Genomic DNA, 27,085 nt, shown 5'->3' with positions numbered 1-27,085 from the left:
ACGAGCAAGATCTTATAAAGCGCTCTGTACTCAACTCGAAGCCCCGGCTCGAAGCCAATGCAGTTGGCGGAGGGGCAGTATCAGCTCAGGACTTCTAGGGGTGTGTACATAGTTTATGTCCGGGTCACTAGACTGGACTTGTGTCATGATTATGAGGCTCTGATTAAGATTTATTTGGCCCCTAGAAAAGTAACCGATGGGAAATTGTTTATTTCCGATTGAGTCTGCCAATTAGGACATGTGAAATTATTGTAATACATGCACATGTGTTTGACCGAATTACTATAGGACATTGAAGCCGTTTTATCGAAAAGTCTTACTGCCTGTTCTCAATCCAAGTATTTTGGCAATATTGCTGGTTCCTACACAACTTACACAGATAAGGTAAGTGGACAGTGATCTCTGACATTTCTATAAACCGCTGCCTGAAACACTTACAAAATGTGATTTTAATATGGGCAATTTCGGCAAAGGTCCTGATTTCTTAACTTGATGCTCTCTGAACATGTTGAAGTTATATTCGGTCATTTCAAGCACTTTAAAATATTGACTGCCAGCTACACACTACTAGTACGCCATGCTGACGAGTTTCTAAAATTGTTGTTACAATAAAACAAAAGTTAATGCACAGGTTAGGGAAACCCGATTATCTTGCCGGGAAGAGTGCATGGTAGGTTTTTCAAATGAATATTTTTGTGTACAAAATTAAGGTTGCAGTCAATTTGCTTTTGAAGTTACTAGTATATGGCTACTTTAATATTTGGCATAATAATTTATCTTACCATGTCAACATCAACATTTTTGCTAAGTTGATTAGGTGTGATAATGTATCTTGACATGTTAACATGCTGATAAGTCGACATGGCAAGATAATTATCTTGCCAAGTCGTAGCACTTAAACGCTTCCTTAAAATACAGATTTTTTTTGCAATAAAACAGAACAAATCGATTCATTGCTTGCAGTGCGTAAGTCACTCAAATATCACTAAAATCAGTACGTCTTGTTCAACTAGTATCCGATATTGCGCGTTTCCCAACTACATTATAGGGCCAATAATCCAATATGAGGAATAAAAGTCACATTCAGCATGTTCAGCAGTTTTTTTCCCCTACACCATATTTTTGCCTTGATCTCAATTACAAATTTGCCGGCTTGGGCCCTAAACCAGATATCACACATTGTTACAAAACATTCCAGCAACCTGTTATTTCAATTACTTGTCTTTATATGAATATACCAAAGTGAAGTCAAATAGGCTTATAGCATCTAACTCAATTCATACAAAATCTCAGTTTTGTTAGGCATTGAGTGTTAATGCTGTGCTGACCTTTCAATTAATATTAATTAACAACATTAACAACATTGAAGACAAACCTGCAGTGACAAAATCATTAAACGGAGACGAATATAACTATTCGTCTCAGATGTGACATGTTTTCATTCAAAGATTATTTATTCTATATTTCTCTTAATGAGTTAAGTGCTTTCAGTGATCCCAGCGAAAGTGCAAAGAAATTAAATTGTTTATAAATTATCTAAAAGTGAAGGATAAGTAATAAAATAGTCATTAGGTATTTTTGAAACGAAAAAACTGTGGCCCCATTCAAATCATGTCTTATTTTGTCTTAAATACATGGCTTTCAGCTGAATTACTATACCGTATGTTAGCACATCTATGACAATGCAAAGGTACCAAAATCTGAATTTTGATGACTCACGATACGATCGTCCAAATGAGCAAATCGCCGAATGGGCCTTTAAAACCTGTTACCTTTAAATCAGTGGCTCCGGAACCGAGGCAAATCCAGCATGTTTCCTTTAATCACTGCGTTGTCTTTTTTAAAGACATTTCTTGTTGTTCATCCGAACGATCGTAAAAATCATCCAAATTCAGATTTTGGTACCTTTATCATGTTTGTCATTGTCATATATAGATGTGCTACCATAGCCTGCTAGTGGTTCAGCCGAAAGCCGTCCATTTAAGACAAAATAAGGCATTTACATGAATTTGTAAATTATCAGCTATACATGTATATGAATGGGGCCTCAACCTTGTCAATTATACTGCTGTTCTCCTCATTTTTTGCCAGCGTTTTTTCATTTCAAAAATACCTAATGACAATTCTATATCTAATGACTATCCTTCACTTTTAGGAATTTATAAACAAATTTGATATTTTTTGCATTTTCGCTCGGATCACTGAAAGGAACTTTAACATGTTTAATGGAAAGTTTGCAGATATAGTATTGGTTGTAAACACTATCGTGAGCCAGGGGTGACGTTGTCTCGGTCCCAGCCGGTTTGTGTTCCTCAGTGACGAAGGAGCACAAATCGGCTGGGACCGAGACTAGGGGGGACGATCTACTAAAGGTTCCCAAAACTATTTCTAAATGAAATAAAGTTTTAATTTCAACACTACACTATTTTTCGCTCACCTGTAACGTTTTCACTTCACTAGTCCGAAAACGTTCCAGGTGAGCGAAAAATAGTGAAGTGTTGAAGTTAAAACTTTAATTCATTTTATCTACCACTACCTATAAATATCCACTCGTATATTTCTAAATGCATCAGACCATATGAGAAGTTTTCAAGAAAAGGTGTATATTAAGGCGATATAATACCCCGATTTTCATCAGTACCCCTCTTCTTTTTTTTTTCTTGCAAATTTATTAAGTACATATATATGTTTATCACCTCATGTCCTGAACTTATAAAATATATCTACATATAAAGTGAATTTCAACAATTTTAGTAAGTCATTTTAGCCCTATATATTTTTTGTTTACTGTAACCTAGTAACTCAGATCTGTGTTTCATAACAAACCATAATTTATTCTTTTGAAAATGTTCAAGTAGGGTACATGAATAGAATACATTAAATCCTTTGTTATACTCTCTATAGAAAATCTATAGTGGTGCATGCAAAATACCTACCATGATATAACACTGAATAAATTAAATAAACACTTATACAATGGATGCATAGTCATTAGTTGTTAGGAGAAGAAAAGGCTATTAGGTCACCGTATGTCAGGTTATAGGTCAATTGGTTCAGGTCAAATTTAAGCATCAATTTTGAATACACATGTGAGAGTCTGTGATATCATATGAGGCATAATTTTGATATTCTGTCTTTAACTGGATATATATCGAGAAGTGCATGGTGGATATACTAATATACCTTGGGATGTAAATGGTGAGTACAATTTAGAATGCCTAGTTGAGACGGATTTCACAAATAAATATAAAATAGTTACCAAAATCACAAAACTTAAGCTTACGGAAAACTACCCAATATGGTTGTATAGGTGACAAGAAATACAATTTTTTCATCATTGTTGTAGTATGGTTGTTGTAACCTGTTACCTATGGCTTAATTAAGTTTCAGTGCAATAATGTCGCAAGTTAAAAATGCAAAATATAGCTCAACATTGAAAATAGAAGCATTTTAACCAGTTCCTTTTTTTTTTTTTTTTTAACACCAAGTTCATGAAGTCATAAAAAAAATCAGGAACCACTTATTCCCATTTTACATATCAACTTTATTTCTCTAATGTGTTAGCAACACATATCCAAAATTTTAACGAAATCCGTTGATAGTAAGCTTTCCAAAATGAAGTGAATTTAAATCATCAGTGATGTACCTCCTTTTGGCTTCTATCTGTAAAAGCATGTAAGCTACATTGATACCGATACCACCAATAAAACGAGAAGATTTGCCCCTTCATTTTGCATACCACTTTGTCCAATTTTTTTTTTTTTTTCTTTACAAAATGCAAAAAACTGCAAAAAAAAAAATCAATGGGTGTAGTACCCCCTTAAGCCGTCCCTAATTGAGTTTGTTGAATGGCATAAAAATATTTTAAGCACGGAATTTTAATTCTCCCTGCACGGATTTTAAATCTCTGTATTATCTTAATAATGATTTCACATACAAAGAAGACACTCAAAAGCTATAATGAAAGAACCTAGTCATATACGCTGATGATTCCTAAATATTATATGAGTCAATTGCAGACTTCTTACGATATTAAGACAATTTTGAGGGAAGATTTTTAACATAAACTCACATAAGAACCATTTAAAATCAGTGCATATAGTGCTTTAATATACTATTTGGAAGCCACACACCACTGATTGAGATTTATTTGTGTATCAGTGCAAAATACATAATTATGTCATCAGAAAATGTAAAGATAGAGGGAAATTGTGAATAAAAGACGTTCTACATGTTCTAGTACACACTTAAAACTACGGGGTCAAAAAATGACCCAAACGGGGTCATTTTTGACCCCAGCATAGTTATCAACTAAACACCATACCACTAACGGGGTCATTTTGACCCCATTGGTCGGGGTCATTGCAATGACTACGTATTTGGGTCAAATAGTAACCCCATTGGGGTCAAAATATTACCACATTTCGGGGTCAAATGAAATGACCCCTTCAAAAGGGTTGCCTTATTGGGTTACTTAATGACCTCATTTCGGGGTCAAATGAAATGACCCATTTGAAAGGGTTGTTTTATAGGGTTACTCAATAACCACATTTAGGGGTTGTTTGGATTTTTTTTAGTAGGCCTATGGTCATGCTGGTCCCACCAGGACATAAGTGTGTTTCTGCACAGAGAAAGCATTACATAAACAGCAAACTGCCAAATGCATCTGTGTATCACACTCACACACAGTCAGTCATCGCCTATGACAGTTCACGTATTATAAGCTTACATGATATAAGCTTATAACAACTGCAGCCAAGACACCAGCCACGACAGCATGAAATTGAATGATTCTGCATGCATAGACAAGGGTCTATGCATCCTTGCAGTCTCACTTTTCAACTAACTTTTCATATTCCATCATGCAGACAAGCACACACGACAATCCGCTGAGCTGCACAATCAGAACAAATATGGCGCTGATGTGACCACGTGGGAAGCCGATGCACACCGTGTGTGCAAATAGTTCCGAAATGCAAGTCATTATAAAGTTGACAAATTGGGTAACTTCGGTCAAAAAATTAGTTTTATTTATTAATCAACAAACATTAATTGCAGCTCATGTTTAAACTCATTTATGAATTGAGATTTTCAAAGCGGAAGATTGAAACTGATATCAATGCGCGACGGTATCGGCAAAATGACCACTAAGTTTTTGACCACGTTCGTCGTGGCTAAAATGACCTCGTGAATGTGGTCAAATTAAAACAGTACAACCCCCTTGAAGGGTCAAAACAACCCCAAACGTGGTCAATTCAAAATGACCACGGAAAATATAACCCCGTAGTTTTTAGTGTGTAGTAGTTTCTCTTTATTTAGCTCTCATGCTAATTTAAGAAGTGACAATGTTATTTCGATTAAAGTCTGATTTTTGTTTATATTTCCCCATGCAGATTGAGATCACATATACAAGATGTCACTAGAAAGCGTTACAAGTACAATAGAAGAAGAAGAGTTAGAATTCGTTCGATTTGAATTCTCAGACTTTTATGGCATATCGAGATGTAAGATCATTCCAGCGCGACATTTCGTTGATAAAGCATCAAATGGTATCGGTATCCCAATTTGTCATCTGACCTGTTCAATCGACTGCGTTGATTTTCAGACGGAAACTATGGGAGACGGGGACGCAATATGGTTTCCTGATTTTAACACGTTTCGTATTCTACCCTGGTATCGCAAAACTGCATCTATCCTGCTCGAGCCAAAATACTATAAGGGGGAACTATTGTCCTGCTATCCTCGTTACATCGCAAGGCGGCAACTCGAACGTCTCGAGAAGTTAGGGGTGTCTCTTTTAGCAGCGCATGAGCACGAGTTTCATGTTGTCGACCAAAAAACGCAGAAACCGTTAACATCGGATATGAGTCTTCGCTCAACCGTCAGAACCTACACGGACCCCAATTTGTTGGATCAGCTCATGACGAATTTGTATAAAGTTGGTATTGATGTCGAAAATTGTGAAACTGAAACTGGCCACGGTCAAATGGAAATCACGTACAAACCAGCTTTTGGCATTCAAGCTGCCGATAACGCGCACGTGTTCAAGACTTCGGTGAAGGAGATTGCCCAACAACATGGTTACATAGCAAGCTTTATGTCCAAGCCATCTGCTGATCATATTGGATCTTCTGCCCACTTCTGTCATTCTCTTTGGGACAAAGACGGCAAGAATAATTTACTCTATGACGTCAATGCTCCTAACAAGCTTTCCGAATTAGGTGGTTATTGGATGGCGGGAATTTTGAAGCACTCACCAGCGATCACCATGCTTATGGCGCCCACTGTAAACTGCTACAAACGATACGGGAAGCAATCATATGTAAGTTTGGCATCCAACTGGGGAATAGATAAGCGCTACTGCTTGCTTCGTTTGAAGATCAACGGTGCAAAAGGCACTTACGTAGAAGACAGAAGCAGCGGAGGTGGAAGCAATCCTTACCTTACTCTTGCAGCCATAGTAGCTGCTGGGATTGATGGAATAGAGAAAAAATGCCTCTTCAGAAAGAAGAAACCGAAAACCCCTTCACAAACAGCAATCCCACTCAGAATGGCTTACCATGTACTTTGCCGGAAGCGATAGAAGCATTTAAAGCTGATGATGTGATCATGGGGGCATTTGGTGATGAATTCTTCAAAATATTTAACAGTTTAAAAGCATACGAAATTCGTGCTGTGAAATCAGCACCCGCATCGGCCAAGGATGATTTTGAAAAAGACAACTTTCAGTGGGATCAAGAGATGTTCTTTAAGTATCTGTAACAAACTTTGATCCGGACGTATTTTGCATGCAAGACATTCTGCCATGTTAGCTGTCTGAAACAAATAAGCACAATTCCTTTACTCTTTGCATAATAAGACCAGGCCTATTTCGATATTGCAAAACTTAATAATAATATTTAATTGTGATGCACATTATATTCATCAGAGCATTTCAGATTGACCCCTACAAAACCTGTGAAAGCACTCTCGTATGTCACTTTTAAGGACGTGTTTAAAAAGAAGCCATCGGATTAGTGTAGTGCGCCCTGAATATAATACGAGGGTCGGTCAATAAGTATTAATGAAAGTTGTCTTGTGACCCCATATGTATTATTTTCAAAGCATTTCTCTAGGATCACATTACCTTTGTCTTTCAAACAACACATGTAAAAATGATATCGCACACTTGATTACGTAACAGCATCAGCATAAAAACAATGGTCTACAGTCACTGGCTGAAATGAGGTATTGTTGTATTTATTTTTACAAGTTTCTCAGAAGTTAAAATATAGAGAGTGCTACCTTTTGGAAGAGTATAGTAGAACACAAGCTTCCAGCTTATCTTTGTCGAGCTGTTAAGGTTTATTAGTTTATGTGGTAAAATACATTAGACTATGGGGCATGCATCTCTACGGCCCTTGGTTTTCCACTTTTGTAGTCCCCTCTTGGGCACTACATGAAAACACAACAAATCAAGAGTAAAGATATGTCTGAATTAATATCCAAAAAGTTCCCACGTTTTACTTGGCACATTTAGAAGTTATTTAGGGTTAAAAATGTGTTTTTCGTGATTTTTTTTTCTTCAATTTTTGCACAACAAATGTCAAATATTAAAATAGCTGTAACTTTAAAATAAATTGAGTAGACATTTCATTCCTGTTGTAGATGTTACATGTCACATGCATGTCCAACACTGGTAATAAAACTGTCACAGCACAACTCTAAAATATAAAAAAAAAATGGCAAAAATCATATTTTTTGCTATTTTGGCCATTTGGACCTAAAATGTAATTTTTGCATGGGGAAAAAAAATAAATATATATTTTATTGATTTAAAATATATGTCATTATGTCAACCTAGTTATTCTGAACAAAAAAGTCAATGATGGTGAATGCCTGTGACCTATAGTTTTTGACCTATGGCCCTTTCAAATTCACATATGGACTAAAATAGCATGTTTTTGTTCAATATTTCCAATATTACGCCAAAAATGGTCCTTTATGGCCATTTTAACCAACTTGTTAGTTTTTGGAAAGTGGGAACTTCACTTAATATTTGGACATTGTACTTTAATGTTAAGCTATTTCAAGATCCACTAGTATGCCCACTACCGGGGTAGCAGCAATTTTATCTACTTTCAATGCAGTAAAATGTTGACTAAAATGATTTTGCTGCATTGAAATTAGTCAAATTGATGATATAATTGCTGCTGCCATGGAAACCGAGCTACCAGTGGATCTACAAATAGTTTAAAACGAAAGTACTATAATATATCCATAATATAAATGAAGTTCCCAATTTCCAAACACTGAAAAGTTTGTTAAAATTACTAAAAATGACCATTTTCAGCCTAATATTGGAAAAATTAACAAAATCATGCATTATTTAGTCCACATGTGATCATTAAAAGGCCCATAGATCAAAAACTATAGGTCACAGACATGCATCGTCATTAACATTTTTGTTCCAAATAAGTAGATTGACATAATGACACACTTTTTAAGTCAATAAAATATATATTTATTTTTTTCCCATGCAAAAATTACATTTTAGGTCAAAATGGCCAAAATAGCAAAAAAATATGATTTTGCCATTTTTTTATATTTTAGTGTTGTGCTGTGACATTTTTATTCACCAGTGTTGGAAATGCATATGACATGTAACATCTACAATAGAAATGAAACTTCTACTCAATTTATTTTTAAAGTTACAGCTATTTTAATATTTGACATTTTTGGGCAAAAATGGAAAACTATCACGAAAAACACATTTCTAACCCTAAATAACTCCTATATGTATGAAATGTGCCAAGTAAAACGTGGGAACGTTTTGGATATTAATTCAGACATATCTTTACTCCTGATTTGTTATGTTTTCATGTTGTGCCCAAGAGGGGACTACAGAAGTGAAAGATAAATGCCCACGCCCCATAGTCTACATGTATGTGTTCATTTTTGACAAAAACAAGGCTTTTCTTTCTCTAAACATTTTGATATTGCCAACAATAGCAAACGTGGAAGTTTAATTTTTTATGCCAGTTCTGTTTACTAACCCCAACAGTCTCACTAGAAAAATATATGAACCCGTGATTAAAATACAATTGTTATTCTACTATTGTTACGTTTATACAAAAAGTAGTGGTACAAAGAGAGGGGTCATCGTTTGAATGAGAAATTTTTATTTAAAAAATTTCTATTTACGTCAGGTTGAGATCATCCATAAAAGATCACATGAATTATTAAATTTCTATTTTCATAGCATTTTGTAATATTTTGAGGCCTACTTACATTAAACGGGATTGTTTATACATTGTATATAAGTACAATGCTTCCACTGTCTTTTGATGGTATTTTTACAGAACATCAAGCAAACTACCGTTAATAATGTATTTATTTTGATACATCATCCTGAATGACTGATTGACTGACATGTTTAATTCATTGCAAGTCAATTCCATTGTATATTACCTACAATCTTGGGGAAAATATTGTTCAAAAATGTTTTTGAATGTTTATCAAAATGTTTCATACCCTTTGGCCCTTCATTTAACGTTTTCTGTAAAACGTTGTGTGTGTGCTGACATTTTCGTAGAGGACGATCTTGAGATGTGTAGCATAAATAAGCATGATAGGACACCACCAGTGTCTTGTCATGTTTGAATCTCATTACGCGTAACGTGCAGTTCACGGGTCATTTTAATCAGATCAGCAGAGTGGTTCTTCCCGTGCCAGCTTACCTAGCAAAATCTGCTTTGAAACTTGGGAGTCTCCTAATTATGCAGAGAATTACTCCACAGTACTGTGGGACATCATAGCTCATCCTAACATCCTGATACATGCAGACTGCGAGTGGCTCGAGATGATGGTAAAATTTCAATGATTTGGAATTGGTGAGTATACACATCTTATGTTTGTTTGGTTTTTGGAAATTATTTTTGTAATGGTCTATTATGGTGAATGCTGTGGGAAAAAAAGCACATCATTATTGAGGTCATATATATAATTTATATGTGACTTTATATTTATTTATTTTATTATTAATTATTAGATTTAATTCTTTTTATAATTTTATTTTTAATTCGTTTACTCTATAGGCCTAACATATTTATAATTATAAGTAATTAATAAATTTCTTCTTTGGTCTGGGAGCCTAGTCAGCCTACTTCCCATTTCTGTTATCTAAATTCATCATTACGGTTTATTTACCGAGCACGATAATCATCATCATCATCATCATCATCATCATCATCATCAACATTATCATTTACCTCAACACGTCGTCACCGTTCGCGGCATCATCAGTTAACCATTATCAATTATTCATTTATGATCTTTATAATATTAATTACAATCATCCAACAAAATTACAAACATGCACTGTACTGTATCAGCTTGTATCTCTCTCCATAAAATAACTTCCTCGCATATCTGGCATGATAATTTGTGCATGTCCGATCTGATGAAATATTTTTGCAACATACAGGTTTAACAATTATCGTATTCTCGCACATTAATTCGGTTTTGTGAAAGGTCTTCCGGGCACGATGACAAGGCGATCGGTGCAAGTGCAACCAAAATATTTTATCATATCATTTCAACCTTATACTTTCAAACACACCTATTCAGATACATACGTAGTCTCATTCCTCACTGCATTGGACTATTCAGTTGAAATCCATACACCCCATGGAAAGCATGACCTTAATCTCCCACACAGGGTGTAGATTTCAAATGGTATTTTGAAATTCACACTCCCTGTTGGATTTATTCCAGCTTCTTCCACAAGGGGTGTACGGATTACAACTGTAATAGCCAATTATTTTTTAGATTAAACGTGCATTTTTCACACTAAGGAAACTATGCAACTATGCAGGTATTAAAAAAACCATGCAGGTATTTATCATGTTTGCAATATATCTGAAACCATCGTAAATTTGAGGATTATTATTAATTTAAGTCTAATTTGCCGTAACGTGTTTTTTTTTTTTAACTTTGTGCCACACACATAAAATATAATTATCAAGAAATATGATTTAGCTTCACAAACGCTATATTTTCCAGGACTCTATATACACTGTCATGCGGGAATAATTGCTCCAATTACAAGACCTCTTCTACATTGAGACTGGCTTTCCTTTTAATGGGAATTTTATTACCATACTGAGTTGTCATTGTAGCTATAAAATATAAAGGAATAAGAAATTGTCTTTATAACATGGAATATTACTAATGATTAATGCTGTATCTGGTGTATCACTTATATATCATTCTTTGCTGACGGGTTTGCTGAACAACATACTTCAATTACAAATTCCTAGGGTCCTCAATATAATAATCTACATGTATTATAGTTCTGGTAAATCGCTTAACATCATATACTATTTTACCAAAATAATCTTCTCAAAATTAAACGTCCGTATATATAAGGTACTGCATTTTGCTCATTTGCTTAATAAGAGACTAGTGGATGGATTTATTCTCCTCCCAGAATGATTTGCGGCCATACAATGTTTTTAAACGTTACAGTGATATAATCTACGGGCAATGGCACGGTTATAGATCTGTGGTGCAATGGCGCATTGTGGGTAGACCTGAAATTAATCTCTTCGTATCAGTGCATGTGGGACTCGGGGGCAAGTAGATTTTCTCTAATTTATTCTCAACCTGAGTCACCAATAACCTAAAGATAATAATTATGCTCCTACGCGAAATGCCAAATCAATATGTCGCCCTTGTATATGCCCGTAACCGGCAACAAACGACCTATATCTTAATTTGATTTCACAGGTCCATTTTGTCCACACTGATGAGTTCATGTCAGGGTTTATTTATCACTATATTTATTAATTAATAATATTCGTATCATCCCGTATCATCGCTATTGTACAAGAGACACTACAAGTTATTATTTATATTGGCTCAATTTTCGATACGGTGTATTTTTAAATTTGGTGGCAAAAATATAGATGAACTAAACGATGCAAACGACGGTGTCTCTTTTATAATTAAGAGCCGATCCATTTGTATCGATTTAATATCTTAGATATTTCAAATGAATTGAAAATGAAAGTGATATGCTCGCCCGAAGTGCCACTGCACTATATGTTAAGGGATGTGGAATGAGCGTTTCGACATTATTTTTGTGGGATATGAGAGCACATCAGACATATCGAACTGCATTCTGAATACGAAGAAAGTCCTTCCGATATCAAATAATTTTCATTTTTTGAAATTCGCGATACAACACAAATTTTATGACAAATTATTAAATTAAAAATTTTTTGATATGAGCCATTCCATTCCATGTCAACTCCAGGGATGTGCACCGCAGCACCTCTTCAATTTTTTTCTTTTTCTGTGTGGTAGTAGATATTGATAAGAAAGTAAAATCCTGAAAATTTGAGCTTCATACTCCATTTCGTTTTTCCGTGGCATCAATTTGAAATTTAGGGGGTCAGCGTAAAAATGTGTCGCAACAGGAAAGACGATGTTTGGAGGTCCATAAATGTATAAATGGAACCCCCAACAACTTTGAAAAGTATGTATCCTGGGGTACTTTTTTGTGTAGAATTCAAATCTGGCATCAGAAAACTTGTGACTCCTTTACTTTAAAAGATATAGGGCCCTCAAAATGCAACTTCGTCCATCCAGGACCAACTTCGGGGGGTCAGAACTCCAAAAGTAAAAATAATTTTTTTTGTCCATTTTTTGCCAGTCAGAGCCCTTTGGTAGGACATTACTCTTATCCCATATTGAGCCTATTAGAATACTTTCAGCTGAGATATTACCCATGCAAAACTCCAATTGTACATTTTTTGTACATTTTGACCCCCCTGAAAACCAATGTCAGACATTTTGCCCCACCATCAACTTCAGGTATGTTGAAAATATGTTCTTGGACAACATTTCTGAGAGATATTGGCTTTGGGACTCGATGACTTTGCTTTAAAAATATCAGTTAGGTTTGCCTACTCACATATATGTCATTCCAACCACATCAACAAAATGGGTTGGTTGGTCAGTGGTCATCCCCTCAAATTTTGCTGAATATCATTTCTAGCATACCTCTATGAGCATAATGAACACATGGAAAAAATGAATGCTAAACTCCAAGCGGTTTTGGAGATATGGCTTGTCAAAATTTGGCCCAGACCCCCACTTTTTGCTCTCTCAAGTTGCGTCGTTGAATTATAGTAGCGTTTTGGGCCATTCATGATCAATTGTATATGTTTATGACTAATGCAGGTCTTCTCTCTGAAGATCAATCTGGTTTCCGTGCCAACCATTCAACTACCACAACTTTACTTAATGTAGAAGATTTTATACTTAAGAATATGGACAGTGGATTCGCTACTGGTGTTATATTTATTGATTTAAAGAAAGCTTTTGACACGGTCAATCATGAAATACTACTTAAAAAACTTGAAAAATATGGTGTTCAAGGCAAAGAGCTTCTGTGGTTTAAATCATATTTGTATAAAAGATCTCAAACAGTTAGTGTAAATTCTTCTTTATCTGACTTTGAAAATGTTAATATTGGAATTCCGCAAGGATCAATCCTAGGTCCTTTGTTATTTATTATTTTTGTAAATTGTATGCCTAATGCTGTTAACTGTAAAACTATCATGTACGCAGATGACACAAGTTTAATGTGTAAAGGAAAGAATGTTTTGGAATTGCAAGCTAAATTAGAGTCAAGTCTTTGCAGTGTAGCAAATTGGTTTCATGCAAACAAACTTACTTTAAATGTTGATAAGACCAAGTTTATGGTCTTTGGTACCAACCAAATGCTTGAAAAGTTTAATGATATAAATCTAACATATGAGGATACTTTTATTATTGAACAAGTTCACGAGTTTAAATATCTTGGAGTAAAACTTGATTCTAAACTTTCTTGGTCAGCTCATGTAGATTATTTATGTAAAAATGTTTCTAAAAAAATTGGTGTCATTAGGCGTGTTAAATACTTCCTGCCTCGTCAAACCATTGTTATGTTATCAAATGCACTTGTTATGCCTCAATTTGATTATTGTAGTTCTGTATGGAGTAATTTTTCTTGTGAATCTCAAGCAAGGCTGCAAGTGTTACAAAATCAGCTAGCCAGGACAATTTTATCTGCTGATATTAGAACACCAATAAGTAACTTAATGAGTGCACTACAGTGGATAAAACTAAATGATAGATGGAATAATCAACTTCTTATTTTAGTTTTTAAGTGTTTAAGAAACCTGGGTCCATCTTATCTATCATCTAAATTTGAATTTGTTCATGATAGTCATATGCATATTACCAGGAATCATTCATCAAATACTCTTGTTGTACCAAAATGTAAGTCAAATTCAGGCAAGCGTACATTCCATGCCAGAGCTGTTAATACTTGGAATGAAATTGCACCTCAAATCCGCAAAGAATTAAATAATATGTCTTTGTATCAATTTAAAGCGCGAACAAATACTTCTGCTAAATAATTTGGGATTTCTATTCCCTTATAAATTGTACTTTTTATAAGGACATTTTAGCTTTAGCTTGTATTTTGTATAATCTTTGCCATATGAGTTCAATACTATTTATTATGTTATTGATTTACCATGTGTAAGATGTAAATTTACTATGTATCAATATGTATTACAGTATTTTATAATTGTATGAGGGCCTGCTTGGAAAGCAGTGCTTGACACTGAAGTGGAATTACCTCAATAAAGAAAGATTATTATTATTATTATTTTGGAACACTCATATTTTGACTTTGCGAAGAAGATATTAAGCTAGGAAAAAATAATTGCAAAAAAAGATTGCAAAGAAATAATACTAAAAACATGAATTGCGAAATTATATTGGCATTACCTAAATACATTACATCTTAACATGATTAATACAAGAAATTATATCTAAGAGATCCTAATCCTAATAACATCAGTTGGTCTATGGATGTCAGCTATAGTAAAATCGCGAGAATTTGGTTAAACTTTGCTTTCATTTATAGATCATTAATATTTAATTAATGCAATTTAAATTTAAATTTAAAGGGGCATTGAGAGATATCGCGCACAGAACGCCCTCAATTTCGGTCAAACTAGCTCAAAGTCTGGTTTTTTACATATACGTAATGGTTATACATATACAAATCTTAATCTGAAATAGTTAAGCGAAATTCGGCGTCTTTCGGGTAAAATTTCATGATTTTCTAATATTTTGTATAGATCTATACATAAAATTCCCGTTGATTTTAGGTTAATGCGTGCATTGCATCATGGGAATGAGCCATAACATTTACGTTACGTTGTTGATGTTGATGTTGGCAGATGATGAGTTGGCGAGCGAGTGAAACAGTGTTGTTGTACATGGTGCGATACACCCAGGACGATATGTAACTATTCGTTTCTTTAGCTTCAAGGGTCAGTTTGCTTGCGCTTCAGTTTAGTCATCCTCAGGAACCAACTGAAGTTGGAAAACTTTACATTTCAACCGTTGCGTGTGATGACGATGTATGTACTGTGTTCAGTCTGAGACGAATATACCGGTACCTACGCACGAGTGCAGAATTCGACAGCATGCACTTCTTCTCTCTGTTCAGCAACTGGATGCATGTTCAATATGCATTGCAATTTCATTATTTGCAACATCAACTACTAGTACCACGTATGTATAATGTAGCCGATCCTGTGTAAGTGAGGACGCGATAAACATTCTGATGAGCCTAATGGTGAAGTACATCAATACTAGACTAGTCAGTGCTATAACTATTGCACATGAATTAGTAGTGATCAAAGCATTACTTCACATGCTGGGCAAATAGGCGCAAATGCATGAATGGGGTGCAAATGTACATGATAAAAACATGAAAAGTGGGGAACATCATGGAAAATCAACGGAGCATTCAAGAATGATTTACTCGAGTCTAACTCTAGCTTCCATGGCATGGGATGGCGATAAACTGGAAATGACTTGATGGCACACACCGTCGACGTCCTATACGATAAATATAAATTTAATACTCCGTTGGTGAGCGACGGGCGAGTGGTAGTGAGCGACAGGCGAGTGGTATTTCACTGAACGCAAGAAAAGGAGTTCTATCTGATTGGCTAGCAATCGATCGCTTAGGTCGCTCAGTAGTCAACTACAAACTCATGCATTCAATTCGATTGAAATCGATTATTCTATTATTGACGAAGATAAAGAGCGTGATAGTGTGTCAATAATGTACATTGTATTGCAGCTGGATTCTACATGCATTCCTTTATATTATTATTTCTCAAAGAGTTGAATATGATCACAATTTTTACCCAGGATTTCAAATTTTTTACCCGCAAATTGCAGTTAAACATATCCACAGCAAAATACCGGTCCTCACTAATTAGTACATTTAATTTCCAGTTAGTACATTTAAACGAAACCTGTGATTTACGTGACAACAAATAAAATTTTCTTACAATAGAAATATCATATGGGATACTGATATGGTAGGCCGCAACCGCCACAACGTGGAGCTGCTACGCGTAGCTGACTTTTTGTTCCGTGGAGCCAAATTGACTGGTCATGTTAGAGTTTTTCATTACTCGGAGGTAAAACTGACCAATCAAGTACGACTTACTCATTACGTGAAGCGAATTTAGTCATTAAGAATTTGCCAGACGAGCTTCACGTAGTTGCAAGATATCCTCGGTCACGATAGTTATGATTCAAAAAGTAATTTATGAAAAGTACGAACCGACTTATTATTAAGATGGACATGCACTCACAAGAAACTCATACAGTATTGTACACAAATATATAGCTAGGCAGAGTGGTGGTAAACCATGCACACAATTCTGCGATCTGCAGTGTATCGCCGGGAGCTGATTTGTACATCTTGCGCTGGCGTGGCTCATGGAATTCGACCTTCAGCAAACCAGTTCGGATTTACTTTATATACTAGTAGTAGGCCATACATACTGTAGTTACGGTACTGCCCGTTTTCCTATATACAATACTCAGTGCGCCACCATTGACGCGTGACCTAGTGTATGTTAGAAGTATTATGCCATTGCCTATATGACGTCACTGTGTAAAAAATAACCAGTCAATATTTAAAGTATTCTCTGAAATTCTAGAAAATATAGTTTTGTAACATTTCCTAAATTTTTAGCTAATTTAGGTGTTTGGAAATATTGGTACTTTTGTGTTTTAGGAAGGATATGTAAACGACAGATAACACAAAAAAATATGAACAAATTATTTCTAAACCGTGTTAAGTCTGCAAACCATTACGCTTCTCATTTTCAAGAACGCTGGTTAACAATAAGCAGACTATTGTCTCATTTCGTAAACAAAAGCCCAGACAGTATTGTTACCTATGCGTTCGCTTTTATAATCATTCACCCAACTGAAACTATAATACCAGCTCATTGTTCATTGCACAGGTAAAACAGACACAAGTGCAGTGTGTATTTAACCAGAGAAGATCTGATGTAACATAGTTGAGCTGTTTTCATTGAGTGTTATCTTGGTTTAATAGCTTTTAATGGGGTTTAAGTCCTTCAAAGGTCGTGGTGAATTCTACTGTAGACATGACTGCATCATGATTATTTTAAAGTCAACAACATTCAACAATATGATCACCGTGATAGTATGACAGTATCAGTACCGTGGGTGTCAGTGATCCTGGCCTGACACAGTAGACAAACAAACAAACACGCCACACACATGGCACATGCATGCAAGGTAACATTGACTATACACTAATCAAACAATGGTATTGATCCTGTACAACTGTTGGTGGTTTATTTACATTCGATTCATTTAAAATCCACATAGTAAACATTAATTTTGGCAAGAGGTTTCACTCTCTGGAACGATGATGCATCAACTGGCTCGCGTAATGAAAAGATCTAACATGATTGGTCAATTTAGCTCCGCTGAAGTTTAAAAGTAAGCTACGCTGCCGTAGCAGCTCCATCGCCATGGCGGTTACGGCCAGCCATATACTGATCATGCGCGAAAATCGTAAAACATAGAATAGAAACAGTGTGGCGGCTCTCAAAATCTCAAATTGTATGCATAGCCTGAGTCGCACGGGCTATCTCGAACAAAATCACCATGCGTAGTTTTTGAAAAACGTGAGGATTTATCGTACTACCACGGCAATTTTTAACACGAAGATATAGGGATGACGACGGTGTGTGGCAGCTGCCAGCCATGCCAGCAGGGACTCAATTCAAGAAGAAATGCCATCGCATGATACCGGTAGCTCTTTTTGCGATGTGACCCCGGGATGTGACACCTGATATGAGACCTTTGACTGACATTCAAAGTTGATGAAATGTCATCGTATTGTTATGTAGTTGATCATGTACTGCATACAACAAGTAGTAAATGGTGTTCATTAAGGTGGTACTACACACCCTGATAAATTTTGTGACTAATTTTGCATTTTTCTCAAAAAATAGCTATGCATTGGTATCAAAAAAAATAGCTATGCATTGGTAACAAAAGTTATGTATATCATAGGGCAAGGAATCCAATTACTTCATTGAAATTTCAGTGATTCAAGACAAGTGGTTCAGTTACATTAAGAAATTAGGTACATTCTAGCGGTACCACTTTTCTTATCATAAATAACGTACCGTTTGTCTAGAGTCACTGAAATAATTATTCCAGTGTAGTAACTGGATTCCTTGCCCCTATAATATACATAAATTTTGTTACCAGTGTCAGTGTGTTATTATTTTTTTTGAGAAAAATAGTCACAAATTTATCTAGGGGTGTAGTACCACCTTAAGCCATGGATTTTCAGGTAATAAATTTGTGCCCGAGTACCCGACTCATTTTTCGGGCTGGTAATATGGTACCCAAAATTTTTAACAAATATTTTATTCCTTTTTCGGTTGTCTCTGGACCTACACATAGAGCTATTTTTTATAAATGCTAGGATCATTCATGGTCGACTTACAAAAAAAAGGTTTATGTTTTTAATATACAAATTGATAATTTGTATTCATGTTCCATTGTTCATACTCTGTTAAGAATTACTACACCTGTAGTAAATTGTGACCATTTTGCATTTTTCTCAAAAATAATAACACACTGAAAAGTTATGTATATTATTGGGGCAAGGAATCCAATTACTACACTGAAATTTAATTGACTCAAGACCGGGCTCAAGACAAGTGGTTCAGTATATATGATCGGATATGAGGTACATCCTAGCAGTACCTCATTTCTTATCCTAAATAACGAACCGCTTGTCTTGTGTCACTGAAATTCCAGTGTAGGAACTGGATTCATTGCCCCTATATTATACATTAACTTTTTTACCAGTGTGTTATAAGTTTTGAGAAAAAGCAAAATAGTCACAAATTTACCACAGGGGTGTAGAAAATACCCTCTTAATGATTTCAAAATGCATTGAATTTGTATATATATATATTGAAATCGAGTACCGGTATAACATGAACAAAAATATCACTTTGCATTAAAAAAACAACAACCATGAATGATCCCAGCATTTAGCTCTAGGTCCAGGGACACACTCCAATACTGGAAAAATAATTTTTGTTGAAATTTCGGGTACCTGGGCAGGGAATTTCCTGCCCGGTAATGTAATCTTGGGCGGAACCCGTGAGCAGTGTTCATAAGCATAAAGTTTTAAATTATGAAAAGTTTAACATAAGTTATTATTTGTAGGCCTATTCATGTCATTAGTCTATTGACATATTTCAAAATGGATACAAATCCAATGCATTTTGAAGTGCCAATTATAACTTTGCATATTGAAAACACAAAATGTAACTTTTTTAATTTTTTGAAAAGTCAACCATGGCTGATCCTAGCATTTAGCTCTTTGGTCCAGGGACACTCCAAATCCAAAAAATAAAATCCAATTTTTTGGACAATTTGTGGAATTTGTCAAAAACCTAGGGGTGGAACTTTACTCAAACATGGGACTTTACTATACTATACTATACTATACTATACTATAATACTATACCCATGTTCTGGGAAAAGTGAGGTGTTTTTGTATAATTATTGTAATTTACAATGTTATATATTAAAAGAAAAGGAGCAGAATAAAATAAAAGAGTAATTAAATTTATTTCCATAAAAGACTTCAATTTCTTCAATACTGTGTCCACTTTCCATGTTCTTATATGTTTGTAGCTGTACCAGTGGTTTGATCCTGGATCATCAACACATAGTGTTCATACAGTACATGGCCCATTCACTCTGTGAGTGGTCCAAGAGAGAAATTATTTTTGGCATACACATGCCCTGTGTCTTACATGTAGTTGTACGCATTGGCTGACTGGCTATATAATATGGGGATATTATATAGTGTGCATTCAGTGAAGGGCCTGTGGGGCTATTTTCTTTGGAAAGGAATGGGGGGGCTATCAGTGACCAGATTGCATTGTTTTTGTCACCTACATGTATCTGAAGTAAACAAGGTTTTTAAGCATTGGATAGGTTGGAGGGCCATGATGATACCTCATTTACAATCTTTTTCATTTTTCAATTTCAATTGTAAAAAACCCTCCATGTTCCACACATTTAGTGGAAAACAATTTGACCCCTTTAGTAGCCTATGCCAAACCTATCATTATTTTTCAATTTCAATTGTAAAAAACCCTCCATGTTCCACACATTTAGTGGAAAACAATTTGACCCCTTTAGTAGCCTATGCCAAACCTATCATGATCCTCCACTTATTTGGGACCCCTCCTAAGAACTGGCAGCACCCTGATGACATTGTTGAGTTCAAAAAGCTTACCCAAGCACTGAATACCAGTATGAATGTTGAGTCCACCCCAGACCCCAGTTATAACAAGTCACCAAAAAGTCAGGGCAAGTCAAGTCATTTCAAGTCACTTGATATCACAAGTGGTTGAAGCGTAAATGTAAAAAGCAAAAGTCAGAAGTGTAAAAAGCATGTCAGAATTTTAGAAAATTATATTTGCATTTTGCAAGTGATTTATGGATACTTTTGTGTGTGGGTATGCACTTGTGTTTCTAGGTGTTTGTGCTTTGTGAAATTGTTTAACCCATAAATGCAATTTGTATAAGTTGAAACAAAATTCTGACTTAGTTTACACTTCTGGCTTTTGATTGTGTTTATTGGTTAGGGTTAGGATGTGGGTTTGAATACAGTATATGTGGTTTGCATAAAGGGTCAATGTGTTACTATGATCCTGATTGGATTTTCTCAAGGGTTTTCTGATATCGTATGACCCGCATTAGGGAGCTGTCACTTTCTTCAGAAGGGGTCCCAAATATACAGGGGGGGGTAGTCATAAATTTCGGACAAAAAAAATAAGGGGTCATAAAATTTTTGATGACCAAAATGTAGGAAGTTGCAAGATGTCCACAGATAGTGTATTTATGTAAATCAAAAAGACAGATTTCAATACAATTTTAGCCTGCCGGGGGTATGGTGTATTGGTGGTGGACTGTGGTGGTGGGGAGGGGTGTTTGGGTCATAAAATTGTTGTCGAAATAAGGGGTCGAAATTTTATTGATGCTGACTTTTTGTAAATTTGGGACTGGGGGGCAAGGGGTATTTCTCTTGCCCCCCCCCCATTTTTTAGGCAACTTGACTCCCCCCAAAAAAAAAAAATCACACACATTTCCAATTTTTGCTGCAACTTTTTGCTACAAAATTGGTTGATCCCCCCCCCCCCTGAAATTCACTTCCCCCAAGTCCCCCTCCCGAAAAAAAATCCTGGGTCTGCCACTGATTACACGTAATCGTCATGCACTGAGGGAAATTGTATACATAAGCTTACTGGAATACTTCCTTTACATGTACGTGCATGGTTCTTCATGTATAAGCTGTTCTTATTTGAATTTTATAGTGGGAAATTAAACACGATAGTGGACAATATATTGCCGGGATATATTGACATGAAATCATTTATCTTTTCAAAAGAAAATGAATATAATTAGTACGGCGTAATTTGCTGTTTACATAGTTTGTACACACATGTCCATGTGCCCGATCGACGGTCAATTGTTTACGTATCGCGAGTTGTCACCACAGCTGTCAAATCGTTACCGAATTGCCTTGGTTCAATCCCATAATGCAACGCGAGTGCAAAACTCAAGATCTAGGCACGCTAAACGAAACGCTCATAAAATGTCGTTTATTTTACTATTTACTGTTTTTTTTCTTGAAATTACCACTGTGGTAGGTTTTTCTGGATCCCTTTTATCAATATAAAGTGAAATGTTCTCATTCAATTTTCCTGCGAAATCTCTCACTGCCCCTTTAAAGGTCATCTAAACCTGTCGTCGGCGGTAACACTATAATAAATTTGCATAATTAGACACCTCTGAGTCTGATGCATTTGCACGATGTCCTCAGCCTCATCAGGTCACCATGGACATGATCATGAATGATGTTAGACAGGAGTCTGGAATCATCCTCCAGAACGCTTGAAAACGCTTAATTTTACTGCGAATTTTGCTTAAAAATTAGTATAAATGGCTGTTATCACGGAAACTACCTTCTCTTTGAATTCCCTTAATAGCTTAAAATTAAAGACGCCCAAGTTGTATCAATAATATAAAGTGTAATACAAATTTTATAATGCAAGAAATTGCTAAAAATTATGACTTGACAAAATGATCAAGATCAATAAAAACATACATTTTATGCCTGCGTGTGAAATATTTCAAGAGGTCATAGGTCAAAATAACGTTTGTGATCCAAACAACCATCTCAATAAATTTAATTAAATCAATTTTAATGATGCGTTAATCATATTTTTTCAAAAATATTCCCATTTTTGGTCAAATTTGGTCAAAAATCACTAAAAAGTGACATTTCACCCGAAAATATCTCATGTATTGTATGAAGTTATGATTTTGCTCATAGATATTAAATATTCATGTGTCATGTATTTTTCCACAGCAAATATGAAGTTTCTATTAGTTTTAGTTCCAATGAAATTCCCATGTAAAAATTAAATGTTTGGTCAAATTTGGTCAAAATTCACCCGCAAAAGTGAAAATTTCACCCGAAAATATCTATTAAATGTATTGTATGAAGTTATGATTTTCACAATAGATAGAATTTCCTGATCATTTCAGTCACCGTACTCTATGTAAGTTACCCAAGTAATGGTTTCGTTATCAATACTGGTATATACCCCAAAAATCAGATATGTTCAGTAAGTGAGTTCTCATTATAATTATCAGGATATGTTTAAAATGATAATGATATCGATGATAATAATTAAATTAGCGTAGCTATTTTAATATTGATATGGGTAACATTTCATTTTGGAAAATCATTAGAAAAAATTCAAAATATTTTAACTCAAATTCAAAAATGTCAGCCGAGCAAACTGAACAGAACAGCACAAATTCTGCATGTGAATAATGCTTTTGACATTTGCTTAGTTTGCTGTGCAATATGCATTCATGAAGAATAACAGACTTTGATTATCTACTGTAATCACAATCTTTTCAGAGCCTGTACTGATTCTGGAATGCGTTTTGACTGCTAATTCCACCTTGTCAGTCACTAAGGGACGCACCATTTGATATTATCGGGGGGATAGGGAGTTAGGGTCAGGCATAATACTAGTGGGTGATTTTTTCCCAAACAACTCCCTCCTCCATATCTAATGGTGCGTCCCTAATGTGAATTGGCAAAACACATGCTTATTACAGTTTTGAGATTATTTGTTACAAATTTCCAACCCCATCCCCCAGGTCACAAAGAAATCTACGCCGCTGAGTATTTCATTTTCATATTATGGTATGATACGGGTAAAAGGAATTGGAAGGCACGAGCACACTCTGGTCAACATGTTACCATGTTCAAAAAAAGTATGGCTAACAGTTACTGTTCGACAATGCATCTTATATGAATACATGATCTTAGGACACACCCTGCGCGCGTAAGCCGCTTGTTGAGACGCTTCTCCAATTATAGGACACAAAGTTATGTCTCTAAACGTCTCAAAATTTAAGACACGGCGTCATGTCTCAATGCAAGACACGTGTAAAATGTAAGACGTGAGACACGTCTTCGTCAGCAACCTCATATGCCTGCTCTTGGGCGTATTATGTACTCCACAGATCATAGAAGGAACCTGTGATGATGTATCACACACCTTGTGTACTTCCCGGCGCATGCTCATTTCACTAACCAGTATGCTTCGACTATATTTATAAATACGTTTTTATAAATACGCACGTGACCCATGGCACGGACCAAGACCAGCAAGCGTGACCAAATCCACATGCATTGACCACTATACAGAAAAGGATAGGAACTCTGTGGATAAACATTAGCAAATTTAAATATTAATTGAATAGCAAAATTATTAAACATGGGAGGATTCCGAATTTGTATTATGCTATCAAAAACAACATTTTCAAAGTATTTGACGATGGGAAAAAATATTCAACGACGGAAACGTTTACAATATAATCACAATGTTTAACAAAATAGACAATTTTGCTGCACAGTAGTCTCATGTTGTACCGCCTTTGCATTCAAATGTACAGGAAGACCACCCGCATCGTAGAAGGTCACTTCAAGACTTACTGTCTACAAGCTGTTACGACAGCGCGGAGATGGTCACGTGCGTATTTATCAAAACGTATTTATAAATATAGTCGAAGCATACTGCTAACATAACAATATTTTTTTCTTTTTTCCAGTTTTTTACACAAGATTACTACACCAAACAGGTTACCAAAATGAATAACGAAGAATTGCAGAAAGCTTTAGGACCCATTTCATCCCTAATTAAAGAGGAAGAGCTTGAATTTATTAGGTTTGAGTTCAGTGACATGTACGGCATTTCCAGATGTAAGATCATTCCAGCAAGGTATTTTGTGGATAAAGCAAGCAATGGCCTGGAAATGCCTTTGTGTCACTTGGCTTTGACGGTCGATGGTGTTCTTCTGACCGAAACCCCATATGGTGATGACATCATTGGTTTCGGTGATGCTACGTGGTTTCCAGCCGCGGATACCTATCGCGTTATCCCTTGGTGTCGAAAGACCGCTTCCATTCTATTGGAGCCAACGTACAAGGGTGACATGGTGACCTGTTTTCCTCGCTTCATCGCCCGACAACAGCTGGAACGTCTCAAAAATCTTGGGATATCACTTTTTGCTGCTCACGAGCACGAGTTTTATGTTGTTGATCGTGAGAGCAAAAAACCGCTTACCCAAGATTCCTGTCTCAGATCAACGTTAAGAACGTATGCGGATACAGATCTTCTGTATCAGCTTATGGCAGATCTACCGAAGGTTGGTGTCGAGGTTGAAGCGGGGGAGACAGAACACGGCGATGGACAGATGGAAATAACCTATAAGCCTGCTTTCGGAATACGGGCTGCGGATAACGCGCACATCTTCAAGACTGCTGTCAAGGAGATCGCTCAACAGCGTGGGTACATTGCAACCTTTATGTCTAAGCCTTACCATGACCAGATGGGATCTTCCGCTCATTTCTGTCATTCCCTGTGGGATATCGATGGTAAGAAAAGTGTATTATATGATGCTAATAGCAAAATAGGACTGTCTAAAATAGGCCAACATTGGATGGCGGGAATTTTGAAACACGCACGCGCGATGACCCTACTTATGGCGCCCACTACAAATTGCTACAAGCGACACGGGCAACAATCATACGTCAACACACGACCCAATTGGGGTATAGATAATCGGACATGCATGTTACGCGTCAAGATCAACGGTTCTAGAGGTACTTTCTTTGAAGCCAGGAATTGCGCTAGCGCCAGTAACCCATACCTTACACTTGCTGCGGTCGTTGCGGCTGGGATCGATGGCATAGAACGGGAACTCCCACTCGTGGCACCAGAAACTGGCGATACGTTTAAATTGAAGCGTATCGACGATGAGAGTGACAACAAAGCTATTCCTCGAAACCTCTCATTAGCAATGGATGCATTTCAAAGTGATGACGTGATCAGAAAAGCATTTGGTGATGATTTTTGTAAAGTCTTCCTTGCTTTAAAATCCTATGAGATGAAAGCTAAGTTGGTAAACGACAAGTCACAAGAAGAAGACAGCTACGGGTGGGATCGAAAAATGTTCTTTAAATACATGTAGAATAAGATTAGTGCATGCATGGTCAGCGTATGGTTAGGGTTAAGACTAGGCTTAGGATTAGGATTAGGATGAATGATCGACCAAAATATTTAGCGGCGCCGAAAAAGTCAAACTCTTTAAACTTATTAAAGAGTCCATTTGGGTAGTTATATATTTCGAAAATTAGACCGTATTTGCCGATTAAACTCAATATAAAATCACTTCATTTTTATTAAATCTTTTAACCGGATAATTTTTATTTTTAACGAAAATAACGAAAGATCTTTTGGTGTCTGGTGTAATAAAGTTTTGCATAAAATCAATTGATGACAGCGCTTTGAAAATGGTGCTCGATTAAGCGCTCCACAGACTCCGAGTATTAGACGTACAATATTGTATGTAACATAAACGTTATTTAATCTATTGCCATTCTATTTCCAGTAATGTGTAAGTTCTAACGAATGTTTAATGACGAAAAATCGATAATATGTTAGATATAATATCTAGCAGAAATATATTATCGATTTTTCGTCATCAAACATTCGTTAGAACTTAAACATTACTGGAAATAGAATGGCAATAGATTAAATAACGTATATGTTACATACAATATTTTACGTACAATAAAAAGTCTGAATACTGCTTTATGGTGGTTTTGATACGCATGCGTGAACACCAGATGTAGCCAATACTATAGACGAATCCAACGAGCCAAGTCATGGTCAGGATTTGGTCGGCCATCTTTGGGTCCCCGCAACACCAAAAAGCCGCTTAAAAATCGATGTTAGATTCTTTTGTGTTGTAAATTGTCATCATTCTTTTGTCTACGTGTAACACGGGTGATAGAATGCAGTTTAAAATACCCTCCAAGGCCGCATTATTTCACATTTTAGGTGAGATTTAGCCGACGGGGACCCAACTTTGGCAGCCATTGAGGTATAGGAATACGTGAAATTGGATTCGTCTATAGCCATGATAGAAGTGTAGAATAGCACTTGTTCAGTGCGTTGGGGACCATGACAAGACCTCTCTGAAATAACAAAATCCACTTGGG

At 35.9% G+C, this 27,085-nt stretch overlaps 2 protein-coding genes across 2 annotated transcripts; both read left to right on the top strand.

The window, feature by feature from the left end:
• Positions 1–257: 257 nt before the first annotated feature.
• LOC140137835 (lengsin-like) lies at positions 258–7,595 on the top strand. The gene is made up of 2 exons (XM_072159626.1): positions 258–384; positions 5,394–7,595. Exon 2 carries the CDS (start codon positions 5,414–5,416, stop codon positions 6,581–6,583), a length of 1,170 nt encoding a protein of 389 aa, XP_072015727.1. The 5' UTR covers positions 258–384; positions 5,394–5,413; the 3' UTR covers positions 6,584–7,595.
• A 2,087-nt stretch (positions 7,596–9,682) lies between these two features.
• On the top strand, positions 9,683–26,477 carry LOC140137834 (lengsin-like). The gene is made up of 2 exons (XM_072159625.1): positions 9,683–9,872; positions 24,631–26,477. The coding sequence occupies exon 2, from the start codon at positions 24,670–24,672 to the stop codon at positions 26,050–26,052; it is 1,383 nt and encodes a 460-aa protein (XP_072015726.1). The 5' UTR covers positions 9,683–9,872; positions 24,631–24,669; the 3' UTR covers positions 26,053–26,477.
• Positions 26,478–27,085: the final 608 nt, after the last annotated feature.

This window comes from Amphiura filiformis, chromosome 17 (genome assembly GCF_039555335.1).
Source record: "Amphiura filiformis chromosome 17, Afil_fr2py, whole genome shotgun sequence".
Lineage (NCBI taxonomy): Eukaryota > Metazoa > Echinodermata > Ophiuroidea > Amphilepidida > Amphiuridae > Amphiura > Amphiura filiformis.
Note: the sequence above shows the minus strand (reverse complement) of the source record. Positions and strands in the feature narration are given on the sequence as shown.